The sequence below is a fragment of the Mauremys reevesii genome, linkage group 8, assembly GCF_016161935.1.
Source record: "Mauremys reevesii isolate NIE-2019 linkage group 8, ASM1616193v1, whole genome shotgun sequence".
NCBI lineage: Eukaryota > Metazoa > Chordata > Testudines > Geoemydidae > Mauremys > Mauremys reevesii.
This window is the reverse complement of record NC_052630.1, coordinates 1,102,402-1,115,399: the sequence shown is the minus strand read 5'-3', so window position 1 is coordinate 1,115,399 and position 12,998 is coordinate 1,102,402. Positions and strand designations below refer to the sequence as shown.

The 12,998-nt window shown below is 49.2% G+C and overlaps 1 protein-coding gene across 5 annotated transcripts in view; it reads left to right on the top strand.

The window, feature by feature from the left end:
* The window catches only part of NSD1 (nuclear receptor binding SET domain protein 1), a 115,251-nt gene that overhangs the window by 55,191 nt on the left and 47,062 nt on the right, over nt 1–12,998 (top strand). For all 5 annotated transcript variants that reach the window (XM_039485520.1, XM_039485519.1, XM_039485522.1 and 2 more), the window contains exons 5-7: nt 5,089–5,210; nt 5,362–5,680; nt 11,317–11,426. In XM_039485520.1, the coding sequence (XP_039341454.1) occupies nt 5,089–5,210; nt 5,362–5,680; nt 11,317–11,426 (551 nt within the window). The remainder of the gene's footprint in view (nt 1–5,088; nt 5,211–5,361; nt 5,681–11,316; nt 11,427–12,998) is intronic.

Below are 12,998 nucleotides of genomic sequence, written 5' to 3'. Positions count from 1 at the left end.
TCATAGCCATCAATCTCAAGGAGGCCTGTGATTCATGCAGTCATTTGTACTGCTCAGTTTAACACTATAAGGCAGCAGAAGGGAACTATTTTTGGGGGAGAGGCTGTAACTTGGGAATCTCTCAGTCAAATGACCTCAAATTTGGATCACTATTACTGTGCTAAACCCCTGTGAAGCACCCCAAATTTCAGAGCACTTCAATTAATCATTTGGATTTTAGAGCACTTACAAGAGTTGAGCTTTAAAGCATATAAAATGGCAGGAGTAGAAACCCTATAGCTATGTGTAAAAATGTCCATTTTCTTAAATACACTTCACAAGTTAGGTCCCCAGAGATTCAGGGGGTGCCACGCACTACCTTGGGTAATACTCCACTAAGACCATTCTGACCTGCATCACATCAGTAGTTTGATCTCTAGGTAAAGACATGCCACTTAGACCGTTTTGGGTTTTTTTAATGGCTGTTTTATTGCTGGGGCTTAAATCTCTGGAACCCTTGGCTCAAATGACTCCAAATTTGGGTTACTAATCCTACCCTGTGCTCTCCTGAGGCACACCTAATTTCAAAGAAATCTGACTAAGCATGTTGATTTCAGAGGACTTAGAATGGTCCACCTTTAAACAGATGTCATGATGCAACCTTAACTATAGGAGTGCTCCTGCCTAACTATAATTACAGGCTGTATCCTGAACTGCAGAAGTTCTCAGCTACACTATTATTCGCCCTCCCAATTCAAATGGAATATTTGACATATTTCTGGTACCAGTGTAATTGCTACACCAAATGAGCAAAAAGGGAGGACGATTGGCAGTTGCTAGCGGCTGGTATTTTTAAGAATGTAATCTGGCTGGCGAATGAGGTGGTCTGACTGTTCAAGTGAGTCTCTGTACAGATCAATCCTGTAAGCTAAAATATTAAATAACCATTTAATAGTGCAGTGCTACCTGCTGTGTGCGGGGGGGTGGTGATGGCATAGAACGTGCTTGGCTTCCAGGCCAGTTATGCACCAGGGCCTGCACCTCACCCTGACAGCACGCTACATGGTGCGTTGCTGCCTGTTGGAGATAGCTGTTGTAAGCAAGCAGTGTTTGTCGCTTCACTTGTGGCGAAGGTAGATTATTTTTGTACTTATGTAAGCATGAAGCCTCAATAAGGCACAGAGATGCTGCCCGGCCTCCCACTGTTCCCACTTTGTTATGAAGTGTCTCAGTTAAAAAATAGGTAGAATAGCCCCTCCTACGCACCCATGGAGGTGCACAAAAAGCTCATGAAGGAGGAAGATGTTCTTGGCTTGTTCCTAAGATTCTGAGCTCTGGAGAGACTGAAGTGATCAGATTTTAAACATTCAGTGACTAACGGGAATCTCCTGAGAAGGTTGAGATTCAGCCAGGAAAGATGGAAAGTCAGTAGAACAGCATTGCTCAAAAACCAGTGGTGGCGTGTCTCAAAGAGCAAAGGGGGGAGTAAGTGTTGTGCCGTCCTGCTCCAGCAGCCTATTGCGTAGAAATGGGGGGGTCGAGCTGAAGCTATTCATTGCCGCTTCCAGGGTTTAGGTGTGTTGCACGGCAATACAGTACAGGCTATTAGAAGTCTTGTCAGAGGTTTAGCTAAGAGTTTAAAAGAGCTGGCTGAGGAACTAGCTGGACCATCAGTGTCGATGGTCAGTAAGGCTTGGAGTACTGGAGAAGCTCCACAAAACTAATGTGCCAATATTTAAAACTACTAAATGGGATGACCGGGGTAGTTATAGGCCTGGCAGGCTGACACAGATTTTATGGGGGAATTTAATGGGAGAAGTGTCATTAATGCAGATCAACATGGGTTTATGAAAAATAGATCCTGTCAAACTAACTTGCTATCTTTTTTTTTTATAAGATTTCAGGTTTTGTTGATAAAGGTAGTAGTGTTGCTGTAATATACTTAGATTTCTGTAAGGCGTTTGTAAGAACATTTTGATTAAAAATTAGAATGACACAAAATGCACACGACACATTAAATCAATTAAAAACTGGCTAATTAATAGGTCCCAAAATGTAATAGTAAACGGGGAATTCTCCATCAAGTGGGTGTCTTTCTAGAGGGGTCCAGCAGGGAATGGTTCTTGGCCCTACTCTATTGAAAATATTTATCAATGACCAGGAGGAAAACAGAAATCTTGACTGATAAAGTTTGGAGATGACACACTAATTGCAGAGTGGAAAATAAGAAGAGTACAGGTTGCTGATACAGAGCGATAGGGATCTCTTTGTGAACTGGGGCCAAGCAAACTATGCATCTTAATACACTTAAATGTAAATGATACATCTAGGAACCAAAACTGTAGGCCATACTTACACAATAAGGGACTCTACCTTGGGAGACAGCGACTGAAAAATGTTTGGGGGGGGGGTCGTGATGTATAATCAGCTGAGCGTGAGCTCCCAGTGAGATGCCGTGGTCAAAAGGGCTAAGGTGATCCTTGGATGCATAAACAGGGTAATCTCAAGTAGAAATAGGGAGGTTATTTACTTTTGGGAAAATTCTGTGCCCCTGCAGCGCAGCAGAAAAATGCCTGTCCCCCACCCCACAGACTCCCTTTGCTTCCTTGAAGATAAAGTGGTTTCTGTGGGGAAGCAAAGAGAAGCTGCACCAGTACTCACTCACCCCTCCCTGGCAGCTCATGCAGGGGAGAGGTAAATCATTCAGGGGAGAGGGGTCTGGGGATGCCCTGGCCACCCAGGAACATTCATCTCCATCCTCCTCCTCCTCCCCTCCCACCCCCCGCCTGGGACTGAGTTCCCCCTCCCCTTCCCCTAGCTGCGGGAAGCTCTGTACCGGGGGTGTGTGTGGGGGGGTGTGTGTCTGGCTGCGCTGGCGGGGGCTGGTTCCAGGTGTGGGGTGGTGAGGCTCAGCAGAGGGGGCTTAGGTGTGTGTGGGGGGTGTCTGGATGCATAGGGGTTGGGTGGATGTGGAGCAGCTCCCTGTACAGTGACCCCTTGCTGCACCTGGAACCCCTCCCCACTGAGCCCCCTGCACCCAAAACTCCACCACTGAGCCTCCCAAACTTCCACCCTGGCGAGCCTTACCCCCTGCATCAGGAGCCTCCCACACCCAGACCCCCATCCTACTGAGTCCCAACCAGCTGCACCCTGACCCCCACTCCCCCAACCCCACTCCCTCAGTCCCTCCCCCACTAAGCTCTAACCACCTTCACCTGGACTCCCCTGCAGAGTCCCATTCCCCCTGCACCCAGAACCCCGTACTGAACCCCCCTGCACCCAGACCCCCCCACCGAGCTGTCTGCATCCAGACTGTGCCACACACAACCATGGTACTCTTGAAATTCTGCACTGAAAAATTAAAATTTTTGCTAAGTTCTGCATATTTTAATTGTCAAAATAACACAAACACAATAACAATATAATCACACCATTTTCAATTCTTTTGGTAATTTATTTCAAAAGACTTGTCAGCAAATAATTGAAAATGGTGTGATTATATTGTATTATTTTGACAAATAAAATACACAGGTTTTAAAATATTGTGTGCAGAGTATTTATTTTTTTGGCGCAGAATTGCCTCAGGATTAGGTTTTTGGTTTTTTTTTACCTCCGTATTTGGCACTGGTGTGGCCACTGCTGGAATCCTGTGCCCAGTTCTGGTGTCCACAGTTCAGTAAGAATGTTGCTAAATTGGGGAGGGTTCAGAGTAGACCCACAAGAATGATGAAAGGGTTAGAGAACCTGCCTCAGAGTGACAGACTCAAAGCGTTCAATCTGTTCAGTTTAACAAAGAGAAGCTTAAGGGGTGATGTGATTACGGTCTAGAAGTATCTACATGAGGAACAAATATTTAATAATTTTCTCTTCAGTCTAGCAGAGAGAGCACTAACACGATCCAGTGGCTGGAAATTGAAGTTAGACAAATTCGGGTGGGAAATAAGGCATATGGTTTTTTGACAGGAAGGTGACTAACCACTGGAACAATTTACTGACGGTTGTGGTGGATTCTCCATCACTGGCAATTGTTAAATCAAGGCTGGATGTTTTTCTAACAGCTCTGCTCTAGCAGTTATTGTGGGGCTGGTCTCTGGTCTGTGCTATGCAGAAGGTCACACTGGATGACCACAATGGTTCCTTCTTGCTTCAGAATCTATGAATGGAAGCGTATTTTTCTGTAATACTACAATGCTTTACAAACTAGGGAAGGCAGGTCTGTGCCCTGAGGAATGTGCAGTCTGATTGAGGCAGCAAACAGATCAGGCAGCATCATAGCAGCGTGGCGTGTTGTGGAGCGAAGGGGCAGAAGTGCTTTGCAGGAGAGGGAGGGAGACACCTGAAGGCTCTCCCAGGTATAGGATGCTGCATGGGATAAAGGTGGGAAGAAGAGAGGCTTCCAATGCAGCTGCTAGTGAAACTCTGGCTTAACTCTAAACTGTGTTAAAAAGAGCAACAGCATCAGTCTTAACGAGTGGGCGGGACTCTGGAATACCAGGGCAGTGGTGTGAAAAGGTTCAGTGGAGGGGGGAGCTTAGGAACGGGAGACGCAGGGTGAGATTTCCAGAAGTGCCTGTGTAGGATCTCCTGGTGAGGTCTCTCTGACTGCCAGTGAGAGTTCAGGGTGCCTGGCTTTCTTGGGCACTTCTGAAAATCTCACCCACTGGGCCAAGAAAGGGTTAATAAGTTAGGAACGAGAATCTACACTAAAGTGAAAGTTCCACAGTTGGCTGGGATCAGCTGACTCGGGCTTGGGCTGTGGGATATAAAATTGCAGTGTAGACTCAGAGCTCTGAGACCCTGGGAGGGGCAGGATCCCAGAGCCCAGGCTCCAGCCCAAGTTTATAGCCCACTGAGAGAGTCAGCTGACCCAGCCAGCTGCGGCTGTGCCACAAGGCTTCTGTCACAATGCAGACAGGCCTTAAAGATAACGATTTGTCCAAGAGAATCAAGTGAAGGACTTTTCTCCTCTGGATTACACTGCCTTTTCTTCATGGTGCTTCCGGAAAACAGTGCTGGAGCAACCTCTACAGACAGGCTAGAAGGGGATTTCATGCCAGTCTTTTGCTCTTCTCAGAAACTTCATCCTGAAGCTGTTTTCTTTTTTCATAGCATATTCAGAAAAGAAACGCCTTAGAAAGCCGAGCAAACGGCTTCTGGAATATGCAGAAGAATATGATCAGATATTTGCACCTAAGAAAAAATCAAAGAAGGGCCAGGAGCAATTGCAAAGGGTAGGTGAGAGCATTGTGCTGCTAACTCCCATTCTGTGGTTTTGCTCTCGGGCTCTGGTTTGTATCCCCACAGTATGTTGTTTGTGTTCTCGCTGTGCGTAGCAAGGGGCAGGTTAAACCCACTTCCATCTGTATCTGTTGCTGCTGCTAGGTGAGTTCCCGGGAGAGGTCTGAGTTCAAGGGAGAGGAAAGGCTTCAAGCACGATGCAGGCGTGGAAGTGATCTCCGGAATGTGCAGCTGGAGCGGAACCTTCTGGTGTCAACTCCATCTTCCTCTTCAACCAAAGATGCTCCTCCAGTTCTTGAAGCAGAACATTTGCTGTTAGAAGAGCCAGTATCCCATTCCTCTGAGCCCACTGACCTACTCATAGATGGACATTCAGACTTGCCGGAGCTGATGTTATCTTCCCCTGATGTGTCTGAAGTTTCTGCTTGTTCTCTGGAGGCAGAGGAACGTTTCCTGAAATCAGGTAAGCGATACGCAGCATGCCTCCCTTCTGAAACGCGTGAGTCTGCTTTGCATCCAGCGGCAGGAATTCTGACTCAGATCTGTGTTGGGAAGCTGAAGAACTGCTCTCTGATTTCTGTTTTGTTAAACTCAGTAATGTGGCTGTAAGCAAGCAAGCATAAATTATAAACTTGGTAGCCAAATGAATCAGCTGCTCACTTCACATTTCCTAGCATTGTCCATAATGTGATGTGCTCTCCGCATACTAGGTGTTTATTCAAACCTGGGTATTCAGAACTCCCTCTTCTTCGTCGAGTGCTTGTTTCATGTCCATTCCAATCAGGTGTGTGCATGCCACGTACACCACAGCCGGAAGATTTCCCCCCAGCAGCATCCGTAGGGTCGGCCTGGGTGCCCCCTGGAGTCGCACCTTCATGGCGCCCAATATAGGGCCCTGCCGACCCGCCACCCACTCAGTTCCTTCTTGCCGCCAGTGATGGCCAGCTGGAACTTCCCTTGCTCTTGCTTCTGCAAGCGCCTTTAGCAGTGTCCCTCCTCCGTGTGCAGTGCACCGGTGCCGATGTCGCGTGAGTCAGCTCCTAGAAAGGAGACTAAGGACTCCCGGCACCGACACGGCGCTGAACGTGAACATAGGACTCTGGTAGGTGCCGATCTGTATCCCCAGTGCCCCGGAAGAAAAAGAGGCAGGAGAGAGGATGCTCTCCCCCTCCTTAAGCCTAAGGAGCCAGCGGCAGGGAGGCCTCAGCCCATCCAGCCTACATTGGGCCCGGCAGCTCCCAGGGGCTTGTTGACTCCTGCCCCGCAAGGAGTCCAGTCGAGTCCAGCCTGTTACTGTTCTCTGGACTGTCAAGGACGGGACATTCAACTCTCCTCCACTCCGGAGACTTTTTTGAGGCAGCTCAGGACCTGGTGCTTCACCCCAAGGAAGGACGAAGCACCAGTGTCAGCCAGGCTGCCTGTTCCCTCTAGGGGCAAGCCGGTGATGTCATGCTGCTCCCCATCTCCAGCACGCCACTCCCCCGCGCCGACCACCCACGGGGTGGGTGGGGGGATGACGGACGGCATCAGTTCCCAGAGGTTTGGCACCGCCCTTCGGCACCAGCCAGTACCTCTCCTCCATGGTCATCTTTTTTTGGAGCCCTATCGTTCGGATAGGTCCAGCAGCAGGAGGTCTAGATCTTGGCAACGCCACACAGGCATTTCAGGCCGCAATGTCCGCGGTTTTACCAGCAAAACGGACTGGACAGTTCCCGAAGGAGGAATAGGAGAGGTGGGAAGAGGCTGCACCCATCCTCAGGCCAGACCAAGTCTTCAGCAGGCCAGAAACAGGCCTTTTGAAGGCACGCAAGAGGATGATGTACCAGATTGAGAACTGGATCTACCTCACCTTACCTTCTTGTCCCGACTATCCCCTTTCTACTGGGCATGGTCCTCGGACTGCTGGGTGCTCCACACAGTAGAGTGGGGATACTCCATCCAATTCTGTGCCCTCTTGCCCTTCCACCCCCCTTCCCTGTCCCTCTTCAGGGAGCCCTCTCACGAGCAACACCTTACACAGGAGGTGCACTCGCTCCTTTTGCTAGGGGCAGTGGAAGAGGTTCTCCACGAGCAGAAGGGTGAGGGCTTCTATTCCCGGTATTTCCTAATACTGAAAGCCAAGGGAGGGCTCAGGCCCATCCTAGATCTGTGAGAACTCAACAAGTTTGTGAAGAAACTCAAATTCCGCATGGTCTCTTCAGCCTCCATCATCTCCTCACTGGGTCCAGGAGACTGAGTCTCCACCCTCGACTTGACGGACATGTACTTTCACATAGCGATAACTCCGTCCCACAGAAAATACCTCAGGTTTGTGGTGAACAGCCATTGTCAGTTCACAGTCCTCCCGTTCGGCCTGTCAGCGGCACCCCGAGTATTCACCGAGTGCGTGGCAGTCGTGGCCACGTTCCTGCGCAGGCCACGTGTACAGGTGTTCCCGTACCTCGACGACTGACTGATCAAGGGCCAGGTAGAGAGGCAAGTCGCCTTCATAAGAATGACATTCAACGAACCGGGCCCCCTACTGAACAAGAGGAAATCAAAGCTGTCCCCAGTTCAGAAGCTAGCGGTACTGGACTCAACACAGACCAGGGCGTTCCTTCCTGAAGTGGGGCTTTCCCCAAATAGACACATCATTCGAGGTCTCAGGCAGTTCCCCACCGCTACAGCAAGGAATTGCCCGAAACTTCTAGGACACATGGTTGCGTGTACCTATGTAGTACAGAGGCCAGACTCAGACTTCGACCTCTTCAGTCGTGGCTAGCATCGGTGTATCGGCCGGGACAGTTTGGACAGGATCGTAACCCTGCCTTGCCCAGTATTCGACTCCCTCCTGTGGTGGCTTGACCCGCAGGTAGTATGTGCAGGGGTTCCCCTTCACCAGCCCCCAGCCATCCCTCTTGCTAGTGACAGACGTGTCAGACTTGGGCTGGGGGGCACATCTGGAGAGCTCAGGACACAAGGCCGCTGGTCTCAGGCGGATCTCGCTCTACACATCAATGTCAGAGAGCTGAGAGCGGCGTGCCTGGCATGCCAGACTTTCTGAGCCCACCTAGCAGGGAAATGTGTATCAGCCCTGACAGACAACACCACGGCAATGTTTTATATCAACAAATGGGGGTGCACACTCCTCTCTCCTGTGCCAGGAAGCCTTCATGCTGTGGGACTTCTGTGTAGAGTGCTCAGTACACCTGCAAGCTTCGTACCTCCCTGGAATACAGAACAAGCTGGCGGACTATCTCAGCAGGTTGTTCCATGGCCACAAGTGGTCCCTTCGCCCGGATGTCGTTAACTCAATCTTCCATCAGTGGGGCTTTCCCCAAATAGATCTGTTAGCACGCCACGCGACGCAGCAGGAGGTGTCAGCGATTCCACTCCTTCCTGAGTCACAGCCCAGACTCCATCACAGACACGTTCTTCCTCCCATGGGGAGGCCATCTCCTATGCACGTTCCCACCCGTCCCTCTCATTCACAAGGTGCTCCTCAAGATTCTCAGGGACCGGGCTTTGGTGATACTGATAGCTCCAGCCTGGCCCCGCCAGCACTGGTACACATCATTCCTGGAAATGTCTATGGAAACCCCGGTCACCCTGCCACTCTTCCCGAACCTAATCATGCAGGATCATGGCCGCCTCCAACATCCGAACCTCAAGTTGCTCCAACTCACTGTATGGAAGTTCCATGGCTGAACGCAGGAGAGCTCTCCTGCCCTAATCAAGTCAGACAAGTTCTCCTTGGCAGCAGGAAACCCTCCACGAGAGCCACCTACCTTGCCAAGTGGAAGAGATTTTCAATCTGGTCGGAGCAGCACCTCTCGTCCCTGACGCTCACCTCAGTGCCACTTATACTGGACCATCTTCTCCCTCTCAAGCAGCAGGGGCTGTTGATGTCGTCAATAAGAGTTCACTTGGCCGCCATCTCCGCCTTCCACCCAGGTGTGTGCAAAGGGCTGCTCGGCCTTTGCCAACCCATTGCTCAGCTGTTTCCGTAAAGGTCTCGACAGGCTATACCCACAGGTCCGACAACCTATCCCAGCTTGGAATCTTAATCTGGTCCTTTCCAGGCTTATGGGATCGCCATTCGAGCCCTTGGCAATGTGTTCCCTGCTCTCTCTCTCTCTCATTCAAGGTGGTGTTTCTGGTGGCGATAACCTTAGCTAGGAGGGTGTCTGAGCTCGGCCCTAACATCAGAGCCCCCTTACACTGTGTTCCATAAGGACAAGGTTCAGCTCAGGTCTCACCCGGCTTTTCTCCCAAAGGTGGTCTCCCAGTTTCATATCAACCAGGACATCTTCCTCCTTGTATTCTACCTTAAGACGCACTCCAGCATCAGGGAGCAGAGATATACCTATTTCATAGAGCTGGAAGAGACCCTGAAAGGTCATCGAGTTCAGCTCCCTGCCTTCACTAGCAGGACCATGTACTGATTTTTTGCCCCAGATCCCTAAGTGGCCCCCTCAAGGATTGAACTCACAACCTCGGGTTTAGCAGGCCAATTCTCAAACCACGGAGCTATCCCTTTTGGCTCGAGGCTTCACTCATATGTCCACAGAGCACCAGCCTTCTACATCGAGAGAATGAAGCTGTTCCGAAGGTCCTTCCAGTTATTCGTGGCGGACAGAATGAAAAGTCTTCCTGTCTCCTCTCAGCGTATCTCATCATGGATCACGTCCTGCATTTGAGAGTGCTACAACTTGGCAAAGGTGCCTGCTCCTTCAATCACCGCGCACTCCCCCAGGACTCAGGCCTCCTTAGCGGCATTCCTCGCACAGGTTCCCACCCAGGAAATCTGCAGAGCAGCGACGTGGTCCTTCACACACTGTTTCGCCAGCACTATGCGATCACCCAGCAGGCCCGAGATGAACAGTGCTCCAGTCAGTGAAGACTCCAACCCCACCTCTTGAACTTAGGCTTGGGATTCACCTGATTGGAATTGACATGAACAAGCACTCGAAGAAGAAAAAACGGTTACTCACCTCGTAACTGTTCTTCGCGATGTGTTCATGTCCATTCCAATACCCACCCTCCTACCCCTCTGTTGGAGCAGCCAGCAAGAAGGTGGGTTGGCAGAGCTCTATATTGGGCACCATGAAGGTGTGACTCCGTGGGAGTGCCCAGACCGACTCAAGAGCTTGTGTCTCTAGCTGGCTGAAGATATGAACTATGATGTAATAATGTGGATCTCAGGCTCTTGGGGTAGCAGTATGTCCTCGGCTACGGTGACGGATCATGATTTTTAGGAAATGCTCAGTGCAAATCGATTCAGAACATGCCTGCTAGGGGAAAAAATTTCCGTCTGGCGTGCACGCAGCGCACACACACCTGATTGGAATGGACATGAACAACACGTCTCGAAGAACAACAGTTAAGAGAAGGCGAGTAACCATTTTTTCTGATCATGTTTATCTCTGCATGGATGCTGCTTGCAACAGTTATATTCCTGTTGGTCTGAAAGTTTTTTTGATGTCCCCAAAACATTTTGGATAAACAGGATCATAGTGTAGTCGCTGCATCTGTACGAGGCAGGTGCTTGAGTTAGACTTCATCTGTCCCCCTGAGTGGGAGACCAGAAGCACTCTAGCTATGGCCTGAAGAAACTGCCCCAAACACTTACACCAGCGGCTGGACCCTCACTCACCTAAATGCACCAATACAGAATCAAATATCGAAGTACATAAAATGTAATGTTTGAAGCCATACCAACCTGATGGTAATATGTGAGCACATAACGGTGCAGACAGCTGGTGCTCCGGATGGAGGTGGAGATACGTGGGTGGTGGAAGGGAACTCGACGAGGTGGAGAAGGGGACTGGTGAGGGGTGGTCAGTGGGCTGTTGAATGATGTAGCTGCTGATTGCCTGGCTCTCTCTAAGTTGCGTTGCTGGCGTGTGCTGTCTGACAGCCAGGTTGAGGTGTGTAATGCTGGGTGCTCCACACATGTAAAATACCTAATAGTCACTGCCTTGTAGAGCCTGCAGTCTGAGACACAAGGAGTAGCAGGCGGATGAGGTTTTAAATGTCAGTTGGTATCTGATAATGGATTTTGTTAGTCTGAATCCACTTAAAGAAACTGTATTTTTCCTAACTAGAAATTTATTGCAGGGAACTTGGAGAGGAAGCGTCAGAGGAAGCCAACTAAGAAGCTCTTGGAATCCAATGATTTAGATGCTGTGTTTATGCCAAAGAAGGAGGGGTGGACTCCTCCAAAGAAGGTACATTCCTTCCAGCGGACCCTGAATGCTAGCTGGCAATTAAATACCAGACACCAGATTGTGTTTCTAGCTGGCTGCAGATATGAACTATGATGTAATAATGTGGATCTCAGGCTCTTGGGGTAGCAGTATGTACTCGGCTACGGTGACAGCTTATGATTTGTAGGAAATGCTTAGTGCAAATTGATTCAGAACATGTTATACAAAATCTCCTCTCAAATTCATCCCAACTAGCATCGCTTCCCGACAGTACTAACAAAAACCTTTCAGCACCAGGTCAAGTTTTGCCATATGAGCCCTGTGCTGAGTCACCACATTTTGATCTGCGTATTACGGTGAATAAAACAATTGAAGTTAGATAAGGAGGGAAACAACTTTGCTTCTTATGGAGACTGGATAGTTTCTGCTGTGAAACATCCCTCTCCTTTAATTTGCATTGGCAAAGGAAACTCCAGGAACTCAGCAGGACACCCAGGTGGAAGTGCTCTACTGTAGACTTCCAGTTGGAGAGCAGGGAGTCTCCGTGTGTTCTGTTCTGTTGCTGCTTTATCTTGATCCTGAGGTCCTAGCCTCAAAATTTTCATATACCAAATTTTCTCTGAAGTGGGGATGACATTTCTCTCATTACCCTCCTCTGCGAGCTGGTGAACATCAGATTGTGTCTTAGCTGGGTCTCATCAAACCTGTACTTTAAATTGATGGGGTTCCGATGGTATGAAATATTCAAGTTGCTCTCTATGGCATTGGATTCTGATGTTTAAAGGAAAAGCACCCATTGGTCTCTAATGTTCACCAGGCAACATGATTTCAAAAAATGAGATAAAAAGACTCAGACTTTAAGGTCAGAAGGGACCATCACGATCATCTAGTCTGACCCCTGCACATTGCAGGCCACCGAACCTCACCACCCACTCCTGCAATAGACCCCTAACCTCTGGCTGAGTTACTGATGTCCTCAAATCATGATTTAAAGACTTCAAGTGACAGAGAATCCACCATTTACATTAAGTTAAACTGGTGAGTGACCCATGCCTCATGCTGCAGAGGAAGGCCCCACCTCCATCCTGTGGAGATGTTCACTAATAGTGGTAATGGATGAGCCGTATGGCCTTACAGGCAACCCCAGCGTCGCATCCCTTCTATAGCAAGCTCAGTCTGGAAGGCAGTTAGTTCTTTTGTCCCCACTGCTCCCCTGGGAGGCTGTTCCAGAACTTCTCTCCTCTGGTTGAAAACCTTTATCTTAAATTTCAATATCTAAACTTGTTGATGGCCAGTTGATATCCATTGTTCTTGTGCCAGCATTGACCCTTAACTTCAATAACTCCTCTCCCTCCCTGGTGTTTATCCCTCTGATATATGTATAGAGAGGAACCAGATCTCCCCTAGACCTTCATTTGGTCTGAGCTAAACAAGCCAAGCTCTGTGAGTCTTCTCTCATAAGGATCATTCTAGTAGCCCCTCTCTGCACCTGTTGCAGTTTGAATTCATCTTTCTTACACACGGGAGACCAGAATTGTGTAGGTTTTGTGCCTACCCAAGAGCCCTTGCCAATTTTTGTGGGTTTGTAATTGT